The 27,516-nt window shown below is 42.7% G+C and overlaps 2 protein-coding genes across 5 annotated transcripts in view; both read right to left on the bottom strand.

The window, feature by feature from the left end:
* Positions 1–27,516, bottom strand: part of NTM (neurotrimin) — a 973,593-nt gene that overhangs the window by 453,464 nt on the left and 492,613 nt on the right. The window lies entirely within an intron of this gene.
* On the bottom strand, positions 3,552–5,394 carry LOC117017512 (D-3-phosphoglycerate dehydrogenase-like). The gene is given in 2 exon segments (XM_033097819.1): positions 3,552–4,743; positions 4,745–5,394. Coding segments are annotated over 2 exon segments (1,602 nt in total). The 5' UTR covers positions 5,312–5,394; the 3' UTR covers positions 3,552–3,708.

The raw sequence follows: 27,516 nt of genomic DNA, 5'->3' as shown, positions 1-27,516 counted from the left end.
GTAATAAAGGCCTTCATTAATCATTAGTTGGACATGGATTAGCTAAATAAAAAATAAAAAAAAAAATCCCTAATTATTCCTTGAATTTAGATAAACTAGTTTAGAATCTTACAGTACAATTTAGGCAGTTTTAGAAGGAACGGAGAAAGATTTATCCAACAAACAGATTTTGCATTAAATCAAGTGATAGACCTGCACAGGGAATGCACAAGAAGTAGCAAAATAGTAAAGATTTAGTCCAATCCCAAAAGTTATGGTCTGTAAGATGTGAATATTACAATTAAGAAACTTGACCAATTAAATGTATAGAACTCTAGATTTATTTGTTTTCATATGATGCTTAGCAATATTTCTTTAATGAAGAATATCTTACTGTTATTTTCCTGGCAGTGCTGTTGTTTTGTTTTTAATAATGGCAATTGGAAAACTAAACAGCATAATGAAAACAATTCGTCTTGAAGGAAATCACTTAAAATCAGGATGGGAAACGTGATTACAGGCAGCGTGCCACAAGCCACCGTTTCACCGCTCTTGTCCTTCGTCTCTGACACCACTTGTGTGCAGAAGGAGAGGTGGTGAGCCACATTTTCCCTACAGAAACTGTGGGAGCCAAGGTAAGACCAAGAAGGCCTTTGTTTCTGTTTCCTTTTCACGTTGAAGCTACTACCAAGGCATGGCATGAAATTCTCTGTTGCTGGCTTTAAGTGCTAATACTGCCCATTTTAAATCTGGCCCAACACCCAACAGTGTAATAGCATAATTCATTAATAAAAATCTTAATAGTATCAGCTTTCAATATAGCCGCTATCCACTAATGGAAGAATATAAATCACCAGACTGGATATGTTCTTAAATACTACAACTATATTTTGTACTCATTAGATGCATCAGCCCCATACTTCCCACTATAGCTGCACACAGGCCCATGGATATATCAGTTCTATTGGGCTATGTTAGAATTTACTGAAATTTGAGAAAGAAAACCAGAAAATGATAAGTAACTATTTGATAATACAAATAGGATGGCTGTTGCAGAAAGGAAAACTGATGAACATAGGTCTTAGCTGAGCAAGCCAATATGTGAGGGAGTCACTGGCCCTCTCCAGGAATCAAGACAAATGAAGCAGGGTAGACAGGCACTGAGAAATTGATGAATCTGGGCATTCCTGAGTATGTCGGTATCTATTTTTCCTTGTGCATATTCTTTCTGGAATTTCCCACCCAAAAGCCAGACGCTGCTGAGCCCCAGTAAAACTCAAGGAAGGACTTTCTTAAGGTTAATTAAGGGCTGGCCCAAACATCTGAGGTCGGCTTCCTCCCCTGTTGGTGAATAGTCTGCACCAGATATGCTTCAGTCTACTCTACTCTTGCTGGAGGAAGTCTGATATTTGGCAGAACTCTATCCAGAAGGGAACGATTTCATAATAAAAAGTGTCCAGTGCACTAAAACACAATTCACAAACATGGAAGAATGAAGGAAGCTTGTGGAAGTGCCAGGGGAGTTCTCTATGTATACAGCATGTCTTCATGAAGAGGTTTCAAATCCCTTGAAGGTACTGACAGTTTTTCCAGTCTTAGGACTAAAATTGGCTGAACCTCTTCATTCTTAATTGGGAGAAGCTACAGAAGCTTCAGGGAAACAGGAAGCAGACAAGGTACCTGGTGAAAAAGGAAGGATCTAAGGAACCAATAGCTGCAAATGCAGGGAGAAAGGAGAATGGCTCCCTGCAGAGCTCAGGGCTGGATGGCCTCCCGGAGCAGCAGAAGGAGGATGAGGCCTCGGAGAGGAGGGTGGGGTGAATAGCAGTACCATCACTGCCTTTTCTTTGGAGTAATTGGTGAAAAACAAGCCCATAAATGCAAAGTATTCATATTGATAAACTATTTATGTAAGTTTATACAAATCAATTAATAAACATATAAGAGGAAACAACGTATAAACCATATTTCATAGCTAATAGCTACAGTTTTATCATCAAAGTATAAAAACCCATTATAATAATATCCAGTCCTGCTGTGTCTGCCTGCCTATGATACCTCCACTTTCTCAGAAGTCACTCATTGCCTCAGTAGCTTTATTTATTTACTCATGATTTATATTCCGCCTACTTAGAGAAAGGGTCTGAAACAGCTTGCAATGTTAAAATATATATAAAGCAGAATAGCTAAAAATGATAACGTGAACACAAAGCAGTTAAAGTGAATAAGGGAAGAAAAGTATCAGGCACCACCTGGGCTGGGCAACTGAGCACAACTGAACACTAAATTTAGCTCCAAGCTGCCAACAGGGAGAACGTATGTTGGTTTTAGTGTTCTCACTGATTAAAACAGAAGCAAAGCAACTCACAGGATCACACAAAACTCTTTCCTGGTACTGTTTAGCATGTGCAGCAACAGATAACAAACTGACAATATCTTTAGCTAGTTTTATAAAATATGTAACAATGCTTTCAGAGGAGCTTTCTTGCATCTGCTTCCCATGGGTGACAACTTGCAGATTCTGTATTTAGTGTAGGTCACATCGTCAAATAGGTCCACTTACAGCACCTTCTACTACATATAGCACAGTGGTTCTGAAATAAGGATACGTTTAAAACAGATCTGAATTTTAAAATGTCGATCTCAAATATCATGATTCAGCAGGATTCGGTGGAGTAGGGGACTCAAAGGTATCTTTAAAGAATAAATATTGAGCAGTACACACAGGCCATTTCTGATGCTCATTCCTGATTGAGAAACATTATACTCTGGGCTGAAAGGGTTTTATTTCACTCCTTTTCTCCATGAGAATTGGCCTCTAAACTTTGCAGGTTGACGTCTTTCTATCAGCAATTTCTCACCTTGGAAATTCAAGGGAAATAAAATGCCTTGAACCTTGGATATGGTAATATACCTCTTGCCTCAGTGGGGAGGGAAGAGAGAAAGAGATCCTGCTTACAGCTACACAGCGCGTTGCATCAAGAAGAGCCCTAAGTGGCCCACAACCTGGGAGCTAATCTGGGGCTAAACTCCGGAGAAATGACCACCTGGGATTGCTGCATCCACCAAGCAAAGCAAGGACTTCCAAACTTCCTACTCAGAGGAAAGAAGCCAGCATTCAGAGAGTACGTAACACAAACACTCACAAGCGCCACTGCATTCCACACCGAGAATTTCAATTAATGTGCTATTTTGTTTTTTGAAATATTATCGTTATTCCAGTTTGCTAGTAAAGAAACAGAGGCTCAGAAAAAAAAAATAATAACAATTTTTATTTTATCTATATCATACAACAAATAATTGGTAAAGCCAGGATTCGATTCAGCTCAGTCCAAACCCAAAGCTCAACCACGCTCTTTTTACTGTGGAACTATTTTTCCTTCCCCTAGGGTTTTGCTTTCACAAAAGTGTAGTGAAATGGACTAGTTAAAAGCAAACTTTCTGTAGTCAGAACGCTCAGGCTCATATTTTAGCTTCACCTCTGCAAGGCTGGTGGTATGAGTCAAGTTAGTTAAACTTGGCATGCCTCAATTGTTTCCATCTTTTTTTTTTTTTTTTTTTTTTGGGGGGGTGAGCTCTTTATTAGGTGGTTATTGCTGTACTACAGGGGTCAGACGAGGTCTGCAGCATAAGAAGTGTCAGCCCCAGGAATGTGATCTTTCCCTGGTGATCACAGTGGGCAGGTTTCTTCACAAAAGCCTCAGAGGCTGTGCCCGGAGAGCCCGAAGGTTAGAAGTGGAACTGGAAGGCTTCGGTCACGTGATTTTTCCAGGCCTCCAGGTTGGGCAGCATGGAGGAGATGCTCATGACATGCCAGGTCTGCCCGTCGGACACCACCGAGGTCTGGTAGGACAGCAGCTGCACGCCTGCCTCTGCCAGGAGCCCAATCATGGTAGGCAGCATTTCAGGGTCAGAGGGCTGAGCCCGGAACAGGAGCAGGGGCAGCCCTCTGCGGAGAGGCACTTCCGGTCTGAAGACTGCTCCATTGAGTGCTTGCAGCACAGGGGTGGTGCCCTGGACCAAGCCCACAGCCTGGTAGGGGGCACCTGCCAGGGCCACGGTCAGGAGGCCGTCCCCGCAGGCCTGCTCCCCTGGCACAGCAAGGCGGTGGGAGGTGGTTACATTGAGGCCAGCTTCTTTCATCAGCAGCTTGGCGTTCACCAAGTTCACGTCTGCCTGATTGGAAGCGTCTTTCAGGAGGCCGACACTGACCGCAGGGCTCAGGCAGCTCCCAGCATTCTTCAGGGATGTTCCCTGTGTTACCACCTGGATGGTCCCTTTGGGGGACCCAGCCCAGGCTCGCATCAGTGTCCCCAGAGCATCTGCCAGACCAATCCAAGGCTTGGTTTGTGGAGAGAAGGCACTGGTAAGGGCCTGGGCGTTTACAACCCTCACTAGCGATTTCCCCTTCACCATGTCCACGAACTGGACCGCGATTTCCTCCCCACAGCGGCTCTGGGCCTCCCTGGTGCTGGCACCCAGGTGGGGGCAGCTGATGACGTTCTCGTGGTCCACCAGAGCTCGGTCGTGTGGTGGCTCTTCTGTGAACACGTCCAACGCGGCCCCAGCGCACTGACCAGACTGCAGGGCGCAGAGCAGGGCGCCTTCGTCCACAATCCTTCCCCGGGCACAGTTTACCACGCGCACCCCCTTCTTGCACTGAGCGAAGGTGCTATCGTTCAGCAAGCCTGTCCTGGAGGGCAGGAGAGGAGTGTGCACCGTGATGAAATCACACAGAGGCCAGAGCTCCTCCAGGGGCAGCTGCTTGAACACCGAAGGAGGCCGAGACCTCCGTTGAAATGATGGGATCATACCTTACAGTCTTCATCCCAAAGGACTGCATCCGGGTGGCCACCTCTCTCCCAATTCTGCCCAGGCCAAGAATTCCCAGGGTCTTTCCACTCAGCTCTGTTCCCATGAACTTCTTCCGCTCCCATTTGCCCCCTTTCATCGAAGCCGTTGCCTGGGGAATCTGCCTGGCCAGACAAATGATCATCCCACAGGTGAGCTCCGCAGCACTGAGGCTGTTCCCATTGGGGGTGTTCATGACCAGCACGCCCTTCCTCGTGGCGGCCTCCAGGTCCACGTTGTCCACACCTGTGCCAGCCCTGCCCACCACCTGGAGCTTCTCTGCCGCGTTGATGACATCAGCAGTCACCTTGGTGGCCGAGCGGACGATAAGGCCTTGGCAGTCCTGCAGCTCGGCTATCAGCTCCTCTTTGCTCAGGTTCTGCTTCTCTACCACCTGCAGCCCTCCATCTTGCAGGATCTTCCGGCAGCAAGGGTCCAGGCTATCGCTGATGAGCACTTTCCGTAGATTTGCAAAGGCCATTGCTGGAGTCGGCCTCGGAATGAGAAGCTCTTCCTGGGCAGAAATACCTACGCTGAGAAGCTGCTGTTCCGGCGGTGGAGCTCGCGTAACTGGGCAGAATTGTTTCCAACTTTTGAGAGTGGTACCTGCACTGTAGAATTGTGGTGTGGACTAAATGAGATGACTTTTACATAGCACACAGTCAGTACTCAGTAAACGCCAGCTGACAAAAGCTGTAACAATGATGAAGTTCCTCAGGGTAAAGGGAAGGTGAATGAGAGAGAATTGCCGTGCTCACCTTATAGTATAGTAATGGTTCAGAGAAAGAGGGTATGAGGTGTAGCCTCAAGGTTTGCTCTCATCCCAACAGAAATTCTGGGAGTGCTCTTGGGGGAGGAAAGACAGGAATAAGGGAAAGGGATGTGACAGCAGCAGCTGACTTGAGATCCACAATGAAGTCTTGCAAATTGTCACGAAAGTTTCCTTCTTTTTCGAAAAGTCTACAATCTTACTAAGAATAAAATAAAATGAGAGCATTAATTTTTAGAAATAACATTTGGGAGGCTGAAAGCTGGCATCAACTAAGTCATCTGAAATAATTTTAAATTTTATTTGGTTCAAAAGATGAGCAAAAAAAGGACAGGCCAATTTCTTGGGGAAGCCAGTGAATTTTAACAGATGTCAGAGACAGCAAAATTTCTCAACTCCTGGTTTGCTTCCCTATCCACCCCAAAGAAGAAGAGAAAAATCTTCAAGCTGTGAAGAGTAGAAAGAGTAATCCTAGAATTACACAATGAGTGATAGAGTTGGAAATGACTTTCTTTTCTGAAACAATGGTTTTCAGATGAGTTGCAGGAAGAAGTTTCTGCCAGAAGCCAAAGCCCATCTTTTTTTCTTTTAACTAGCACTATGGAAGAGGGATCAGAAGGTAGGCTTGTCAGCCACTAGGAAGCAATGTAAAACTTCCTGATCCCCACTAATGCCCTCAATTAAGTGTGGAAGGAACTGAAGGCAGAGTGTGGGATGGGTGGGGGTGGGGTGGGGAGCGATTGCTCACAGCTATGCAGTCGGTCAGGGGAAAAGACAGGGGCCTCTTTTCTCCTGTTTCCCAACTGGAGGAAAGACCACCATAAGCTGCCTCAAATCGAAGCTTAGCAAAGAAAAACGCAGATGAGATCAAATTTTTGTATTAATTTACCCTTAAGCTTTATTGAGTTCCTCTATACAATACTTGTGGGAATAGGAAGAGGTAAGTTACCTGCAAGGTCGGAGGCAGGTATACAGGAATCACAACATCCGGTAAAAGGGGCAGATTACAGAAGAGAGGTCTGGATGAAAGGTGTGGAGGTCAGACTAGGAACTGGATATTTTAACCTGGTGTTATCAGGATGGCTTCATGGAACAGGCAGCATATGCAGGGGGCGATTTGAGGAGATTTGGGGCATTTGAAAGCGAAATAAAAGGACAAATTGAAAAAAAAAGAAAAAAAACAGTAACAAAGGTAGAGAAACAATAGGGCGCAGGGTACACATGGGAAATAGCAAGGAGCTCAGCTTGCCTCTCAGCCAGGCAGAGCAGAGAGGTACCACAAACTGGGGCTGGAAGGGTGTGCTGTTTTCAGACTGGAGGCTGAAGACTCTGGACTGGATTCTGCAGCTGGCTCTGCAGACTGCTAAAGTGTCTGGGCCCACATGCTATCATCAGAGCTGTGCTGGGGGAAGATTAACCTCCTGGCAGCAGAAAAGATGGATGGGAGTGGGAAAGACTGCAGGCAGTGACACACGTTAGGAGAGGATTAGATGAGCTCAGGTGTGCGGGAATGAAGCACTTTTCCTGGAGGGGTGGGAATAAGAGATGGAAGAGATGTGTTGATAAAACTTGGCCCTCTCAAAGAATGGTGGGATAGAATGAGGGAGACGGAGGTACCAGGGAATTAAGCTCCATTTCCCCATGTGTAAAACCAAGTAGGTACTTTGTACCACAAGGTTCATCCAATCTATAACGTTCTAATTCTTGGTGGGGTATGGGAGGGCCAGAAAGCCTATAATCATAGATGGAACCAAACGAGGTATTGTTTATTTGCAACCTGCAATACAACAGAATTAAAACAACACGGGCTTCTCCGTGAAGAAGCCGATCTCCTAGGTATGTTCGGGGTGTCCTTGCCCTCCATTCAGATGGGGTGTGATCTTCCCTTAACTGAGTTCAACACGATACTTCTGAAGTCTCCAGCAAACCCGTAGTCTCAACGTCCTTTAAACTTGTACCTACAACGCCACCTGCTGGTGTGGGATCCTGCGGCCTGTGGTTGTGTAAAATCCTCCTTTTGTGCCCTCAACACTACCTCAGCATGCCTGATTCCCTGCATCATTCACACACACACACACACACACACACCTCTTTCCCTGCTGCAAATGCACCTCCCGGTGCTGGTCCGGTGGCCTCTCGGCTACCTCCTGCCACTCGGTGTTTTCCAGCCCCTGAGGTCCACTCTCCGGCAGGCCCTGGAGTTTAAATTGAACCACACTCTTTCCCCAGCCCTGCTGCAAAGTGGAAACAACAGACTGATAGGACTGCAATATTTGAGAGGCCAAACAGTCGGGCATCTAAAAAGTTAATTTGCTGGTTAATTTACTTGCACGCTGCTAATTGAGCCTGCAATTTGCTCCTACCCTCTGACCCCTAGTCCAGGAGACCAGGAAGGAAAGATACTGGCCCTTCTTCCCGCCCATCTGCATCCTGTGCTCAATCTTGGCAGCAGCAGCACACAGTGTCCTTCCAGAAGAATCTGGAAGACAACCTGGTTCCTCCAAAAACATTTCATATTCACCTACCGTGTTTTCCTGAAAATAAGACCTAGCCAGACCATCAGTTTTAATACGTCTTTTGGAGCAAAAATTAATATAAGACCGGGTCTTATTTTACTATAAGACCGGGTCTATAATATAATATAATATAATATAATATAATATAATATAATATAATATAATATAATAACATATAATACAATACCAGATCTTATATTAATTATTGCTCCAAAAGAGCATTAGATCTGATGGTCTGGCGAGGTCTTATTTTCGGGGAAACACAGTGCTTTTCCTAAAGATATCAGTTTGTCTAAAGAATCCCAAGTTCAAATGGATTTTATTTTTAAACCAGAAAAATCACGACACTGTAATGAAAATAACTACTTTTTTTTAACCTTTTAAGAAAAATGCCATTCTCTGCCACCCCTTTTAATAGCTGCCTCCTGGCGGTAGTCTACATGATGAATCCACCAACCTGTTAAAAATGTAAGGGAGGTTATTTCAAAAGTGGTCCGAGGGTGTTCTGACTGCAAATGCAAATCCCTTTGTCAGCGGTCTCTGGACAAGGGGAGCAGGTATTTTTAGTCCATAGGTATTTGCAGGGGGAAACACATACACACACTAAATGAATACAAGGTGGGTTCTTCGTTTTAAATATTCATTCCTTTGGGATTTGGAGATCTGAAAGGAATAGCTGACCTGTCCCTGCAGACAAATGTGTCACTGTCCGTGGTGCTCTGCTCCGTGGGTGTATTTGTGCCCCCACTGAGAAATGGGCCCCACCCAACTGACTGGCCTGGGGTTCCCAAGTACCTGCCAGCAACCTACTGATGATATTGAGGGGAACTGTCCCTAACCCCCAATAGGCACTCATATTTTTGTTTTGTTTTGTTTCCCACAATGTAAATTTGGGAAAAGACTGAGTAGAAAAAGAAGGATGAAAAAGCAGAAGTGTGTGTGTGTGTGTGTGTGTGTGTGTGTGTGTGTGTGTGTGTGTAGGAAGTGGGGAGGATTGGCAGAGGGAACTCCCACCAGGCCAGTCCAAGCATATGGGCATGACTGCTAACACTCTGCTAGTGTTGTTTTAATTTGTGTGTGTGTGTGTCTTTGATCCAACTATCAAGTGCTAAGCAGGAAGTGCTTGGCTGGTTAAGCAACATATAGGGACTATCTTTGGAAAAGCTCTGATACTAACCAACCATTTAGTCCATATAAATGCAACATATTCAGGATAGTTCTGGACACTCCCAACTTCAAATAGCTATTAGCAGTATACTTACAAGCGCATTTTACTAGATAAACCATGTCTTCCAAATTTCTGTTGGTTTTGACATAGGAAAACATGGTGTGGAGTTAACAGACGTGGTCTAGAACATTGGTGTTTGCCATTTGCTAGTCTTGTGACCTTGAAGAAGCCACTCAATCGTTTTAGGCCTCAGCATTCTGATTTGAAAATGGACATACTAATACCTCCCTTTCAGGGTACTCACACACTGTATATAACACAGCTTAGTACATGAAGTATGCGGCAATCTAACTCCCTGCTCATCTAGCAAAAGCCGGGCAATAGGAGGGAGAGCCTCAGAACTTAGTATCCCCAACACAGAATGGCTCTCCACATGGCAGCATATCTTGTGGGAGAGAGTGCCGTGAAGACATAGGCCAGCTTTCCTATTTCTCAATCTCAGGTACTGCTGGGATCACACAGCTTTGGGTTGTCCAAGCCCAGAAACTTTGAGTGCAGGCAGAACTGAGACTAAAGCATGGAAATTAGCAAGAGCACATGGCAGTTCAACATTAGGAGACACATTTTGACTATGAAAGCTGCCCAACAAAGGACCCAGACGTAACAAGCTCCCTATCACCAGTTGTGTTCAAACAAAGCCTGGTAATCCTGGTCAGAGATCTCATGGAGGGAAACTCTTTGATGCAGTAGAAGGTTCAACTATGTCAAAATCAAAATTGAATGTTCTCTCAATGCTAAGACTCTTTGTTTCTGTGAAAAAGAAAGAGGGTATTGCAACTTCTATTTTCCCTTGAAACCTAATACTCTGGAAGTCCCTGGTCCCTGCTGGAGGCAAAGAAATAATAGGAAACCTCCAGAGTTTCAGAGCCTTGCACTGGGACCATTAAGCAATCCGTTTAGAGCAAAAGGGAGAGTGAGTCTGAGAGGTAAGTTTAAAATGATAATTAGCTTTGGTGATAGTCTTAATTGAAACTCGTTAGTCCAAAGAGAGTATCTGGTGGGTCAATCCTGCGCACTCCACTCTCCATCGGTATTAGAATGATGCCCTCACGTGATAAAACTCGAGTGACCGGAAGCCCCGACTCAGGCAGAGGAGTGACTTGCCTCTTTCCCTCCTGATGTACCTTATTCTCATTGATTTATTTTTGTCTTCAATTGGATTGCTTTTCTCCCTCCCTCCTTTTCTCCCCTAACTGCTTACACTTCAAAAAGGATCCATAACATTCTAAACTATATAGTGCTTCCATTTCTTGTCTTCGGAGTAATTCAGTGATTGACTGATCTAACTCCCTGTCATTCCTCTTCCTCCCACCCTCCTCTCTTCTCTGCTGCCTGCCTCTCAATTCTCAGGTTGGGTACAGCATTACAAAGTAAGACACCCTATACAATTCATTCTTGATTTTGTCAACCTGATTCTTACAGGGCCCCAAACTCATCAGGTTCACTCTCAGGGCCTGCACTGGTTTATCTGAAATTTGATTGTGTTAGCTCATATTAATGTAACTAGCTCTGATTTCTAAATAAGAATGTATTGAATGCTTTCTAAATTTAGCAGGTCCCACAGGCTCTTGTCAGTCCCCCAACCCCAAACCCACCCCCACCCCCGCCCCGAGGTCATGTGGCAGCCTGAGCTCATGTTCATGGACAATAGAAAATCCTGAGCTCATGGAGCATTTTTAGGGACGAGAGGCAGACAGACAGCAAGAGGGAGGCAGGAGGTCACAGAACCTGAGCCTGTACTCACATTGCCCTGTGTCCTGGTTTTGTGAAAGTCAGATAGATAGAAAGGCTATGTGCCTTCAAAGTTACGATATGCAGGCTGAGCTTAGAAAGAGGGAAGGAAAACCCTTCCCTCAGGCCATCCTCAACCTCCTGTCCTTGGTTTTCACACTGTTTTCTATTTCTGCTGCTCCTAGGCTGGATTGCTGAGTCAGGGATGCTAATGAGTGCCTGGGTGACTTCAATCGTCACTTCCTGGATCTAAGACTCGGTGCTTCTTGGGGACACTCTGAATAGGCTCGGCTTGATGCACACTGGAGTCAACAGGACTCCAAGAGCACCTAATGAATGCTCGGTTTGAGATAAAGGACAAGAACATCAGGCACCAGGAAATGAAAATGGAAACACTAAGAGCATGTGAATGAAATCCTCTCCAAGGGCAGCCTTTGAGGAGCTCACCTACAGCAAAGAGCGATCACCACTCAGGATTCAGAGGCAACAACCCTGCGGGTCCACGCTCTCCTTTCCTCACTGCCTGATTGGCTCCCCGAAACACCCTTCATGATGGCGTCTGTCTTCCAGAACACCACTTAAATGAGAAACACGATTTTACAAATGGAGGAAGCCAATGTGATAGAAAAGAAAGAACACTGCTTTGGAGTCCAGAGACCCTCAGTGAAATGTGGCTTATTTTGTATTAATTACTTGAGAAAATCTAATCAGTTGTTTCATTTTAGAAGTGAAAAAAATTCCGTATGAGGACCTCAGTGTACCTTCAAGCTCTGAAAATCTAAAGTCTAATATGGATATTTGTGAGACATAAATGATGAGCGTCCCACGTATCCCTTCTCCTTCCTAAAAGGCTTGAGATATTGTCTCTATATATTTTAGTTAATTCAGCTAGGTTTATACTTGAACCATAAGACAGCTATCCAATAACTCATATTGAGAGAATTGAAGCCATTTAGCCCTAAAATAGAAAACTAGTTTGCAGTTTCATGTGAGCAGAATAGTCATAGCTTATCTATCTGGAGGACATGAAAGTCCTCCAAAACTTTAATCTGAGTAAAAACCTGAATGTCAGCACAGGGTTTGAAACTAGATGCTTAAATATGGAAAGTTCTTTAAAAATAACTTTACCCTCATGAAAATCTTCAATACCTAATAAGGTAGCTGCGTAATTCAGAATGTGGGTTTGCATCCACTCCCAAGATTTGTTCTGCCTATGACACCTCAATAAATATGTTGAATGAATAAATAAATGAATGAGTACATGAGCCTCCTACCTGGAACATAATCCCCGAGGATTGAAGACTGCTACAGAATTGCTCTGCTCTGTTGAACCCACGCCCCCCAAGGAAGTGACTATCTTGTCTGGTGGCTTCTCCTTTTAAGTGTGGAAGAAGTTCAGTTAAAAATTACTTCCTTAATTTGATTTGTGTTCCCTGTACCCTTGGCCCCAGTGAAGCCATGAATGCATAGTCCATCCTCCACTCACTCTTCTCTACTTGACAGTTACCATGTCCCCCCACAATATCAGAACCTGAGAATCCCCAGATCAGCTGGTAACTGGCTTTGCAATACATGTGCCCCACCCCCCAAAGATCATTACAAGATTTCCCTTCAGAATCGTGCTTTATTTAGTCTGATATTAAACTGAACTTGTAGTCATTGAGCCACACTAAGCGCAGCCAATGGGTGAGCCAAATGTCTCACCTACGGTGTAAGAAAGGGCTCCAGATATGCATGGGTGGGGGGACATTGAAGAGATGGCCATTCCCTTAGGCATTCAAGAAGTGTGCACATCTCCTAACGTGGAGCGGAGGCAGTCATAACCAGCGTTCACTTGTCTGAGGCCGCTACCTGTGGCAATGATCTGTGCCGGGCCGGTACCTCTGCAAGCAGCTGTGTGGCCTACAACACCTTTTTTCCCCCTCACATTCTAAGACATATTCATTAGTGAAATATCAGAAACCTCAGGGGCAGCATGTGCTTCTAATTCATTTTCCAATTGTATAATGAGCCAGGAGTGAAATTTTTAGGGTGAATTTAATTGACCTTTACAGCAACATCAGGCAGATTGGCTTAAATGCTATTAAAGCAAAATGTAACCCGGTGAGACTTTCTGGAAGGTTATCGGAAAACCTATCAAGTTGTTTTTTTCTTAATTTTCATCAAGAAAAAAAAAGATAGATAGAGGACACATAAGGATGAACAGACAGAAGGACAGAAGGAAAGAGATTTAAAGCAAAAGTGAGATGGGAAGAGAAGAGAGAAATGAAATGCTAGGATTAAGGGGCGGGGTGTGTGTGGGGGAGACGGTCAACGCACGCCCCCGATTGCCAGGGGATTGTGTTTTAATTTAGAAAGGCTGTTTGAAAATGTGCAATTAAGCTATAGGTCACATTGGTCTGAAGTATTTCCAAAGCACGGGACTAGGACAGTACAGGCTACTCTTGATTAATATTTGGCTATTGCTGTTGAGGCCCTCTCTGGCACTACATAGGAGAGCTCACATGGAAGAGAAGGTGCTGTTTTCTTTGGGTAGCTGACAAGGGTCTTCTTTCGGACTCCATTGTCCCCTTTCCCAAGAGACATACTCAATTGCAAACTACACATGGAGAAGCCAGAAAGCCAGGCATAGGGCTGCCGCAATCCTTCGGTCCTAAGATCATACCCTTTGAGAAAGAGCTGATAGTCAATGGACTGGGTGTAAAAGCCCATGGCAAATTGGGCTTCATTCTAGGGAGAATGAAATCAAAGGGGGCCAAGCAGTGTCTCAGGTGAGGCCCGGGGGTATCAGAAACATCATCATCAGCTGACTCACCAGAGGCGTGATTACGGCCTCTGGCACCCGGGCCTTTCTCACAAGCACAAAGACAGTAAGATACGGGGTGAGAACTCTGTGTCCATGAAGGGCGTGCAAATCAGGGAGTGAATGCAGCCCCATCAACACATCTTCCAAGTAAGAGCATGTAAGCATTCAGGAGGTGAGCAAAGCATAACACCTGAGACCTGGGATAGAGATCCAGGCCCACTGGAGGACTGGAGTGGACCAGGGGGGAAATCTGAGGCTGTGCCAAAGGACAGGCCCTCCCTGGAGTGCATTCTGGATATCAGTAGCAAGATGAATTACTAGACCACAGCGCTCTTAATTAACTTCCCACCCTATGGACGACTGGCTCAGAACTCATGCAGGGCTGAGTCAACAAGTGGAAAACAGTGTTGTTACGTAGCTAGGGCAGAGGGTGGTTCTCCGTGCAGAAAGGAGTTCACAATACAGCAGGCCTGAGGCTGTCCTGAGAACGTCCTGCCTGCAAGGTTGGCTCTTGGCTGGTATTCCAAATTTTGGACTTTGGGAGGGTTTCCACTGTTCTCTAACTGATAAGACCGGTTTCCTGTGGCAGATACTCTGATTTATTCTGGACACCTGCTTTCCTTCTGGGAGTCTGGAACTCTAGTACACGCTAGGGAGAGGGTGCCCACATGACCAGCCCCCAGTTCAAATCATGAATACTGAGTCTCTCCTAGGCTTCCCTGTGCAAACACATCGCACACATGTTTCTGGGGGAGGAGTGAGCTCTGCACGACCCCTCAGTGGTAGGAGAGAGCATAAGGATTCCTCCTGACTCCACCTGTGTCTTTATCCCTTATGATTCAGCTGTGTATCCTTACTGCATCTCTGTAATAACCTTACTGGTCAGTATAATTATATGCTAAATCCTGTGGGTCTTCCTAGGAAATCTCTAAACATGAGGTGATCGAGCGATCCCCTGACACACCCTCTCTCAGTGAAAACTTTCCTACCCACAATCCTGAATCTCACATCTGCTTCTGACATTTCTTTTTGATATTGATGGAGGCTGTAGATATGAGCTGTAGCCCGATATAGATACATCACCCTCAGCCATGACTAAGCTCTTTCAGCACTCTAATAGGCATTGCAGTTACTCATATGTAAGGAACGCATGTTTTTTTTCTTGCCCAGAAACTTACAGAGGAAGGGGAAGTGAGGAGGAAGAAAGAAAGGAGGGAGACGGTGAATGCCCTTACTAATGAGAACAACATTTAATAATGTCAGAAAGAGATAAAGGAAAGGAAAAAAAGAAAGGGGGGGAGGACTTCTAAAATGGAAATGTACAATGTCTCAGTCTATCTTTGCTATCATGATCAACAGCTGTATCCTCTTCAGTACTGTTAGCTCTGTGTGTTCTGTAGTGTACCAGGCACTTGTGAAGTCCTTTACATACATGGATGTCAGTTAAAATTCACAGTGGGATGCAACAGGTAATGGGTAATATTAGTATCCCTATTTTTTAGATGATGAAACTGAGAGACAGAGAGTCTAAACAATGTGCCCAACTTACAGAACTGGTGCGTGATAGAACCAAGATCCTATCCAGGTGTGTTCTTCAGGAAGATAAGGTAAGTCTCAAACACAGTGACACAGTCTCACTCAATATTGGTTAGACTTGTAAAATATAGTTGAAAGAGGGAAAGATAAAATTGAACATGACCCCTAAGGGGAATTTTTGAAAGGGACAAGAAGCATGTGTATCTCTCAGTGCACCTTACTCTACCTGAACTCCTACAGCACATGTGGGGAAAGCCATACAAGATACCAAGGATGTTGTCTACTAACTCCAGATTTTCAATCTTTGATACAATTTTAAAGAAATAAGGGCTTTCTTGAACCTTAATTTTCAAATGTTTTATCTTTACTGCTTAATATTATAGATTTGTGGACGGACGATGGATGGATGGGTGGATTCTTAGATGAATGGATAAATAGATGAATGCATGCATGAATGGATGAGTAGATAAATGCATAGATGGATGCGTGGATGGTTGGATGCTGAAAGTGAAAATAGACTTTGAGGAATTGAAATAATTTTCTAGGAGTGGAAGAGTGGCAAACCCTTACAGGGGCAAAGTGATCTTTATGTTCCTAGTTTTCTGGGCTGAGCATTAGATTAGAGGAATAACATTGCTCTCTACTGTCCCTTCCCCTTTTGCACTTAACATACCTGAGGTTCCCCCCATATTAAAGCAGAGGTGGAGAAACAGTGGGCAGAAGAATGGAGTTGTTTGGATTCTTGCCACTGTCAACTGATTGGGGATTTCCAAGGAAGAATCAAGCCCATAGATTGTTTGCTAGTCTTTCACCCACTCAGCCCATATTTCATAAAGGAGGATTCAAGCGTGTGGGTTCCCAGCTGCTAGGACTCACCTTCTTACGGAGCCTGCTTAAGCAAATTCAGTGCGCCAAGATTCAGTTTAGGTGAGAACAAAGCATCTGTGACTGCTATTGCCTGCCTTGCAAGACTCTTCTCATCTAACTTGGTGTCGTATTTTCATATACATATAGCCCACCAGTGCACAGGAATCTCCGTGGTGCCCTGAACTGTGACCACGTGTGCATTTGTTGATTTATTCAACAAATTCTGAGCTCTGTACATATGCCAGGTTCTTTTGTAGGTAACAGAGATACAATGATGACTCAAACAGGGTTCCTATCTGCTTGTCACCCAGTGGGGGAAATCTGTAAATAATTTAATCTTCTCATCCTAGAAGATTCTTAAAAACCTCAGCATAGTAACTGGAAGACGTGTGGGAGAGAAAGAAATGAAAAACTTACCAGATAGAAAAGAGACTGTATGTGGACAGGGTTGGGGGGTTTATTATTCTGGGCAAATGCAATCGCATGTACACAAATCACCAAACCGTTTCTGTAGGTCAGAATCTCTAAGGGCTCAGAATGGTAACTCACCTTCCTTCTCTGGGAAGGAAGGTGAGTGTAGGGAGTGGGGAGGAGCAGAAGTGGAGACAGATAAAGACGAAAAGTTGTCAGGAACCAGACAATGAAGGGCGGCATTTTATGCTACACAAAAGAGTTGGGGCTCTTTCCTGCAGATGATGGGATGACATTGGAATAACTCGATCAGATTTCTATTTTAAAAAGGTCACCCAGTAGGAGGGCGGAGGATGATTGGAGGTGGGGGAGCCAGGGCATAAGGAGATTGGATAGGAGACAATAACATGGACTAGACAAGAGATAACAGGCCAGGAGTAAGGCTTTAACAAAGGAAATGGAAAAGATGTACACATGTGAGATGTCATTTAGTGAAGGTAGAGAGAAAGAGAAATTCTGACTGGCTTTCAAATTTCTCAGTTTTTCCTGCCTGCTTGCCCTATAGGAGTTATACAGAACAAGACAAGGCCCCGCCCATAGAAAAGGGACATGCAAACACACAAAGACAACGAACAGAAAAGACTCATACATTTTCCCTGCCAAATGAAGGTAGAGACTGTAAGTACATGGGAGAGGAGACATGATTGCTTCCAGCTGCACTCATTACAGGATGCTGGACGTGGTGCTCAGAATATGGGCAGGATTGAGTTGGGCCCATAGTGGGGACGGCCCAGGATCCGGGTGAGAACAGATGCAGCAGTAGGCACTTTCTGAGAATATTGGAGGGAAAAAATCACTTAGCATCTGACTCAGCAGAGGATGTAGAGATGGGAATTATGGAAGATAAAGATGGACAAACAGAGGGCAAAGGAATTTAAATGACAAGTTAAAGAGTTTGAACTTTCTTATCTGGGCCAGGGTTTCCCTGAGCCTGTTGTGTGGAAGGCCTATGTCCCAGGAGATGCTTATAACTACTTTATGAAATGAAAGGCTTGTGGTTAAATTAAGCTTGGAAAATGATGGATTAAACTAAGTTAAACAGGTCCCATTACTAATTGGCTTCTTAGATACTTTAATATTATATATAGAAAGAAGAAGAAAGAGGATCAAAGCCAACAGAGAAATAAAAAGAAAAAAAAACACAGGATGGGAAATCCATTTTTTCATTCGAGCCCCAGCTTTATGATTGCTTAGGTATATGGCACTTAGGAAGCCACTAAAATCTGGGCTTTGCCATGCTTGTCTGTAAAATGGGCTATTGGATTAGGTGGATGGTTTAACATCTGGAGATTGCACTTCCTTATTAGAGTCTCTAAAGATGGCAATGCCTATTTTCAATGTACACACACACACATTTATCTATAAAGGGCAGTTAAATCTAAATAAATTGTGTCTTTTATTTTGGCTAGAATCATATAAACTCAGCACAGTAATACTGGATAGTTCCTACACTAGATCATTAGGTTTTGAGCAAAAAGAATCTGGCTTTTGCTTGTCGTTTAATTTCCAGCATCTACAACAGCACTGGGGACACAGCAACCTAATAAAGATTTGTTCAGTTTACAAATAAATGGTGATCAGTCACTCTGACTGGCAAATATATATATATATATATATATATATATATATATATACACACACACATATATACATATATAGTTGTTGTTTAAAGGAGAAAATGATCTGCTAAATATAAATTTAGGGAGACATTCTTATAAATGGTGTCATGGGGTTTTAAAAATGAGTATTATTTGTTGAAAAATGTGGAGACTGTTGGTATAGATATTCTCTAAATGTCTCTTATTATAAAATATTATGACACAATTTTTTTTGAGAAAAAAGTCATCGTATTTGATGTTTCAAAGAACAATGCTACACTTTCAGAGATGGAGAGTGTGCAACAGCAGTGGGATATGGAGAAAATCAACATTGCAGACTGCGAAGGAGTAAGTGTATGATGAAGAAACTAAGACCATAGACACGGGATCCTTATTTTATCCACTAATGCAGCACCAGTGCACCTAACACAGTGCTGCACCCTAAAGGGGTTCTGTAAACATCCTTTGACTATCTTATCAGTCCAAAAGTTCCTTCTTTCATTAATTTAACAAACATTGGGCAGCCACCATCTGTCAGGAATGGGGATCTCACAGTTAACGCCATAGGCCATTTATATATAATTCAATTAAACAATATTTCCTGAGCATCTATTCTCAGGCGCTAAGCCATCTGCTAAGGATGCAAAGATGAATAAGTCACAGTCTCCACCTCCAAGGAACTCAAAATTCATTGAGGGAGGTGAGGGTTTCAGATCTGTAGGGACCACAGAGATCTCCCAGTGTTGCAAACAATAAAGAAGTGATCAGAAAAGAGACCTCATTGCATTTTGTATTAGGGAATTTTGATCATCCTTGAGAAAAACATTTAAGTAGAGTTGTTAGGATACAAGTTAAAAGGGCATTAATTTAAGGAGTAATGAAAGGCAAGAAAATGAAGACCAGTAGGTATATATAGCTACTTAAAGAGATTCATCAGTTACAGGAAAAAGAAAAAAATATTTGGTAGCTTCAGGAATGGCAGAGTCAAATGAAAGTTTTTGTTTTATTTTATATCTTATTTTATTTGTTGTTAGGAGGAAGAGGAGGATCTGAGCTAGTTGGTAGGGGGTGGAAAATTTTAAATGTGAAAATTACCAACCAGAGTTACATACAAAGATGTTCAGTCCTCTATTGCTTCTAAAGTTGGTATGGAGAAGCCACAGTTAAATTCCTTCAAATTAATATCTCAACATTATTGATGTATCCAAAATAACCTAGTTTCCCTTGGCAACTCATTCCATTCTCTTTCTTTTAACCTTTTTCGATTGTCAGCCTGTACCATGTCTTAGAGTAACAAGTTTCATGTCCTTACTGCCTGCTGGGTAAAGAAGTACTTCATTTTAATTGCTCTAAATTTACCATATCTAAACTGCACACGATGCCTCTTCATTCTATTGGTCCAGAATTGCCAACTCTTCTGTGTTCCCTGCCCAGCACTGCGACTGGCTGCCTCTCAGGCCCATTTCAGGGCGTCCCTCCCTGACCACAGGCATCACGCTGATTTCCGCTGCTCGCATTTCCACGCTCATTCTCCTACTATGTACTTTCTACGCAGCAGCTGCAACTATCTTTTACAAACAGAAATTAGGTCACCACACCGCTCAAAACTAAGGAAAATATAAGTCCCAATGTACCTGTGACACCCACTGCCCAGGTGTAATTATTAAGAACGCCCTTTTCACTTTCAAAAGCAATCCCATTCGGACAATAAATTAAGTGTTCACTCTATTTACAAACCTCCAATGTCTTCCCATTGCTGTTAAAATCAAATCCAATCAAGGGCCAGATCATTCTCCTCTCTATCTCCCGGAGCTCACCTCTCTCCCTCCCCGACTCACTGTGCTCCAGTCTCACTGGCACCTCTCTGTTTGCCCCTCTGCGTATACTGAGCCCACTCTAATGTCAAGACATTGAGTACTTGATGTTCCCTCTTTGTAAAATATAGTTCCTTCCACTTTTTGCGGTACTTTGGCTTCCTCTCTTCCTTCAGATCTCAACTCAAATGCCACATCGTCAGAAAGGCCTTCCCTGACCATACTATCTACAGGTAGCAATGCCCTCCCTTTATCTTTAGTGTCTGTGCAGTGCTCATGAGTCACAGACATTATCTCTTTTCTGAATGTGTTGTTTATTGTTGCACATTTTCATTCAAATGGTAGCTCCCAAAGGGAAGGACCTAGTGTATGTTGTTTATCACTGTGTGCTAAGCACCACTCACACCTGAGGGTGCTATTACCACAAAGATAGGTCAGAGACCCTTTTTATAACTATGTTTACATGTGGGAACACTCTAGAAAATACGTATCTTACTCTGAGAAGATTTTAGTTCTGAGACTCTTTTATTATTATAGTGAGCCTAAGAAATAGAGTTATCGCCGTGTTACAAAGTGTCTGGGTTTCTTTCCTAACTTACTGCATGCATCTACTCCAGACCCTTCCATTGTATAACTTCCATTACTAGCATTTCTACATATTTCCAGAAAAGTAAATGTATTATTTATTACATATTTGATTATATAAAGTGCTTGCCTATTGTATTATTACACACGATATATGTTATAAATCAATCACCACAGAAACATTAGTTTACGATGACAGTTTTTCAAAAGAACCTGCTTCATAATATCTTTGAAAAGGGGGAGGACTTATTGCATCTATTAATGTATGAAGGGCATAAAGTACAGCATGGCTAAATGACTTATTCAAGATCACTTAGTGCCCAAGTTGAGATGACAGGCCAGGTTCTCTGACTCCTAGTATGGTTCTTGGAACTGGCTTTACGTACAGACAATGTAGGCAGTTCTCCAAATATTTGCTCCAAATATAAAAGGACAAATACTAAAGAGACTTTATGCAAAATCATTATAGAACTCTGTGAAAATATGATCTAGAAGGGGGAACAATTTTCCAGACAGTCCACACTAGCACTACGTGGGTCTCTCATGTGCATTTGGCCCTTCAAGCCACGTCCCTTGGCTACCAGATGTGGCCTCCCAGCTTTGTCAACCATCATATCTAATTTATGTACTTGCTTGCTTGCTTATTTATTTCTGTATTAATTATTATTGGTTCAGAAAATATATTATCGGCATTGGTGCCTGGCTATAATTAGCTTATCAAGTCAGTTAATCAACTACAGGATTCTGAGAACCCCTTAAAATAGAAATATACTGATGGGTCAGAAGTCAGAACTAGTGTAGAACAGTGGTTCTCACACTTTAGTATACATCATAATCATCTGGAGGATTTGTTAAAATGCAGATTGCTGTGGCACCCCAAGTTTCTGATTCAGTGGGTCATAGGCGGATCCCAAGAATTTGCATTTCTGATAACTTCCCAGATGACGCTGAGGCCTCCTAGATACATGGGGATTGAATGGATGGCATGGCACTGGTTACTTTTTGAGAACCACTGGTTGAGAATCTCAGATGGTAGAAGTAAGGTGACCAACCATCCTGGTTTGCCTGAGACTGAGGAGCTTCCCAGGAAATGAGATTTTTCAGTGCTAAAACTGGGGAAGTCCTGGGCAGTGCTGGGCCAACCTTAAATATTTGGTAGTAAGACAGTACACTATGGATGTGCCATCCAGGGAGAAGTTGAGGGACAGGTTAGCCAGTTCATATCAAAGGCAAGAGGGTAGCATAAAGAAATAATCTGCTGACGGTTCGTTCCTTCCTGGTGTAAAATACATGCTCCTTAAGGAAAGGACCATACATTATTCCCCTCTTATTACTAGCATCTAGCATAGTGTTGTGCATACAGTAGGAGCTCTAAAAAGTTTTGTAGATGGACTACCCGTCTGAATGTTCAAATAAATTAATGAGGGAATGAGTGGATAGATAGATGAATGGGTGGTGAGATGGATGAATAGATAAATGGATGGATGGATGGATGGGTGGATGGATGAATGGATGGATGGGTGATGGAGGGAGGGAGGCAAACAATATTTCTTTCCTACGCATATTCCAAGGTAAACTTGTCCACTCCAGTGATCAAATCAAAGTAAAGATCCTAGGTTGTGTGGGTTTATATGACCTAGGCCCTGAGCCAGTGGGCTCTGTCTTTGAACCTGATTCTCTGAGCATCTTCAGGGCAGGGCAGTGCAGGGCAAGGCATTCTGTCTACCAGCCTAACTCTTTCCTCAAACCTTGTTCACTCCTCTTCTCCCTAGGGAACCCTCCAAAACATAGAGAAAGGAACAGTTCGAAGGGAAGTGAAAAGAAGAAAAGAGTTAAAATGGATTTCATTGAAATGTAAGGTTTTCTGTTTTAGAAAAATTAAGGCTGTGGGAGCCTCTATTGTATTAAATGTTTGGTATGTTCAGGAAGTAAATACTGTCAGTGAGCAGGCGGGATATTAAGGTGACAGAGAGGCAGTTTTGAGCCCGTTAGATATTAATTTCCCATAGATCATCTGTCTGTTCTCTCCTTGTTAGAAGTTCCCAAGGCTGGAGGCTTCAAAGCACACATCGACTTCCATTTGCACACAGCTCATGGCTCCATGGGGAGCCGCCTCAGCAGGTTACAACACTGTCCCTGCAGGAGCCTTCTGCACACTCTGTCTCTGTCAGTCTCTGCCTTTCTCTCCATTCCAGAACATCAAGGACAATTCCACCAGCAAGTCCAGCAGCTGGTAATGAAGCCAGCTCATCCCCAACATGGTGAGCCTTCTAGGCCCTGCTTCCAGACAGGCAAATTGATTTAGGAGATGAAATGAAAATTGACCTAAACCTTTATCAGAACTCTCACCCAAACTAGAACTTTCTTCTCTTGCTTCTTTCTCACTCTTCCTCTCTACCCCTCTTCATTTCTTTTTCCTTTTATTTTACCAAAGTTTTGAGTAATATGTGAGCCATTCTTACATCCAGCATTTGATAAAGTTATTTTTAATTATTAATTTCTTGCTGTTCCATGCTGGGTGGGGATGGATGCTTCCTGTCCTCAAGCAGATCACTGCCTGATAGAATAAGAATAACAATATGTCCTAAATGGTGCTCTACTGGAGATTTGTGTAAGGAAATGTGGCACGGAAGTGGGATGCTGAACCCTGTTGCAAAGCACAAGGGGAGGATTCACAGAAGTGGAAAGGCTTTTTCTGACTTCACCTCCATCAGGCACCAGACACACAGCGTGTGTTCTTCCCAGAGCATGCAAGGTTATAGACCAGCTGGAATGTGAAAGGAGTTTTTCACTCAACACGGGAGTTTGGAGAGACAAGACTCCTAGAGATAATCATAGAAAAAAACCAGCCCTCTTTTCTGAATTTGGAAATGCTATTCTTTAGATTTACTAAAAGATAATAACCACATTGAATGGAGATATTAGGCCCCAAATAACAAACTATTATTTCCCATTAGAAAGAGGACTGACTTGTGAACTGAGCATCATTTAATCACTTAGGGTCCCAGTTTTATGTCTGTGAAATGCAGGTGCTGGACGGTACATCCTGCAAGCCCCTTTGTTGCCCAATGTTTGACAGATCTACAATTCTAAGCACTCTGTTGCTGTATGGAACCAAAGATGTCAAACAGTGGGATCTTTGCTGTAGCTTCTGCTTTCATTTAATAATTTATTTAGATTTATTTGACATTAATAATTATATACAACATTAACTCAAATACTCTCCTTTAGACTTGGCAAAGCAACCAACTGACCACAGTAAAATTTGGTTCTGCTTGGATTAAAGCAAGTAACAACTCAGCTTAGATGTGGACACTCAGGAGGATATATGCTCACCCACTAACAGTATCAAGACAGTTGTGGTACAAATGACAGCCTGCAAAGACGGGAAGACAAAGCAAGAGGGCAGAGAGGACATCTCTGTACAAACAACTCTGCTCGGTAGCTATGTCTGTTAGACATATCTGAGAAATCACCTGCTGCCTATTCTTCCAATCTAGAAATCATATGGGTCAGTGTCCTCCCCTCAGCCCACACCTGAATTAAAGATGGTGCAGTTTGTTTATAGTAATTTCCTGCCAGGTCATTTATTGACTAAACAATCCCAGCCAAATCCAATGGCACAGCCTCACCTACTGACCTCTGTTTGAACATTGATTGTTGCTGCTCACCTCATCAGACTATTCTCCTCAGCAGCCACTGCCTACCCAAAGGAATTTCAGCTAAGCCCTTTTTTGTTGTTGTTTATTTGTTTCTTGGTTTTCTTTAAGTGAATTGAGAGCATTGACCTTATACTTGGAAGGACGAGCCAAACTTCCATATCAAGGAAAGGAGATCCATTCTGGCCAACCACCCTTCCTACTCTGCATCTCCCTTGTAGAAATGCATACTCTACAGGATTAAGGAGAAAAGGGGGACTTGCCACTATACAGTTAGACTTGCCAACCTCAGAGCCAAATGAAGTGGAAAAGGCAAGGAAATCGCGCCAGCTGTATTTTTCTTGCAGGAACAATGGGCTAATGCCCTATTCCAGCCGTTAGGATGCAGCCTTAATCCAGTGCATGGGCTAAGTGAATATTCATTGCCTATTAATAATTGTGCAGCAATCCTTCACTTCAAACAGTTTAATTGCTAACTCAAATACCCAAAGCTGCAACTGTGGAAGTACATTTTACCTGTCAATAGAATGATTTCAAGTGTTTACATTTTCACAAATATTCGCAGGCCATTAAAGCTAATCCTGGGCATTAGCTTACAGTTAATGGTCATTGCAACCTGCACTTAGCATAGTAAGCACAGACCACGTGCTCTAGATCTTAGCTGGCATCCAAATATGAGTGGTAGCCAATCTATATTTGCCTCCGAAATTCTATGCAATATTTTTTGTCAGTGGGGATTTTTCGGAGAAGGGTCATAGTCCTCAAAGGACCCAAACAAATATTTGACTCAAAAAGTATTAGGAACAAATGCTCTAAATGACAGTCTTTCCTGGGAAGAGGATCTATGTCTTCATCTCCCTCTAAATTCTTAATTTGTCTAGTACTGGGCTTTCTTTGAAACATGCCATGGGTTAACCAAAATAACTAAACTTAAACACCTAACCATATTGAGTCCATTTAGTCTCATATAATTATTATTAGAAGGAATTATTACACACCTATTTTATAGATATGTAATAATACTTAAGTGTAAAAATTAAGTTTTCTAAAAATCAAAATAGCTTGTGTAAGAAAAGTCAGCTGTTTGGAAAGTCACCCTTTCCTGGAAACATTGAGAAGTAATATATGTAATAAGCTAGTGACTCAAATAACACTCTTTAATTTTAATTTATGAAAAACAAGATAAGACAAAACAGTAATGGATCCTCAAAATGTATTGTGATGTAATTAAAATCATACTGAAAGGAGAAGATTTGGGTTTTAGTTTTGCCTCTGATATTTCCTAAAAGTGTGATTTCATAACAATCTGATATCTTCCAGAACTGGAATGAAACCCTAGGGCGATGCCAGATTTGAAGGCTTTTTGTAAAATGTAAAGACTACCTAAGTGTTAGTTACTAACAGTGTTTTGAAAATGAGCATGCACATTAATATTATCAAAGGTCAGAGGGAAGAGGATCTTTTCAAGAAGCATCAAAGGGGAGGTTGATATAAAGCATGAATGTTTCATGGGATGCATGCATTTTCTGTAATAAGATCCATTATGACCTTCCTCCTAGCCTTGCAGGCAGTGAAGGCTCCATTATGATGAATATTATCACTTCATCAAGACAGCAACTTTCATGTAGATAAAAAGGATTCCATATGGCCACTATTTAACCTTATTAGAGGAGAAGAAAAGGGATCGACTCTTTAATAAAAATCATCCAGAAAACTTCAACTTCAGAGTTGTTACTACTTGGAAGGTTCCATGTCTTTATCTACAGCTATTAAATTATTTGTTTAGATGAAATCTAAGGGGAAAGAGAAAAGATGAAAGTTTTCCTCCTTCATGGAGGAAAGGGAATTTGGGAGAGGTTAAGAAAAAATATATATTCAGGCTATATTGTATTTTCATACCAATTTTATATATAACCTTGAGAAGCCCTGAGAAAAATTTCATTCAATGACACAACACATCTGTGACACTCGACAACTCAGTTACACAATGAGAAAATAAAGAATAGAGAGAAAAAAGTGCTTTATTCATTCATTAAACATTTTACTAATATAAAATGGACATTTCCTAAGTGTTGCATCCAGCTTCCAAAATGGTCCCAATGGCCCTCTTCCTCTCTCCTAATATTTATGCCCTTGGATAAATTCCCTGCTTTTCAGTGTGGGCTAAACCTAGTGACTTGTTTCTAACAAAGAAAATAAAGAAAAAAAAATGTTGGGATGCCATCACTCTCTAAAATTTGGTTATGAAAGATTGTGACTTCCATCTTGCTCACATTCTATCTCTTGCCTCTTGGTTGCTCCCTTGGATGAACAGAGCTGCCGTGTTTGGTGCTGCCATATGGAGATGTCCATGTGGCAAGAACTGAGTGCAGCCTCTTGCCAGAAGCCCAGGAGGAACTGAATTCTGCCAACAACCATGTGAGCAAGCTTGAAAATAGATCCACCACCAGCAGAGATTTAAGATGACTTTAGTATTAGCAGCCACCTTGATCTCAGCCTGATGTTATATCCAGAGAGAGAAGAGCCCAGACTCCTGACCCAGAGCAACTGTAAGAAAATAAATGTCTGGTGCTTTAAGCCACTGAGTTTTGGAGTCATTTGCTGTGCAACAATAGATAACTAATTCCATATGCACCAGGCACTACACTGAGTGCTCAATAAAGTTGTGCAGGCTCATAAGATTCTTAATGTTTTTTGTTTTGTTTTGTTTTGTTTTGTTTTGTTTTCTTAACTGATATTCTGTCCTCAAACTATGGTAAAACTACAAATCTGCCAATGCCCATTTCCTTGTTCAGAACCCACCCAGACTGTCCGTCATCAACAGAATAACATTTGCAAAACCTGCCATGCTTGCCTCCTACCTTTCTCTCCAGCTCCATCTCACAGTACTCTATAGGCACACTTTGTGTAGCAGTAATATTGGCCTGTGCTCCCATGTGCAATACATTTTTTCCCCAAGTCTGTGCCTTTTTTCTGCACCTTCTCTCCAGGGGCTTTTTCCTCACCTCTCTTCTGGCTTCTTTCTTTACATATAGAAAGCATAGACATCCATTAGGAGCCTGATAGGACACTAGTTTCTCCAACAATTCCCCGATCCTCACAGTTT

This window comes from Rhinolophus ferrumequinum, chromosome 25 (genome assembly GCF_004115265.2).
Source record: "Rhinolophus ferrumequinum isolate MPI-CBG mRhiFer1 chromosome 25, mRhiFer1_v1.p, whole genome shotgun sequence".
NCBI classification, from domain to species: Eukaryota; Metazoa; Chordata; class Mammalia; order Chiroptera; family Rhinolophidae; genus Rhinolophus; species Rhinolophus ferrumequinum.
Note: the sequence above shows the minus strand (reverse complement) of the source record. Positions and strands in the feature narration are given on the sequence as shown.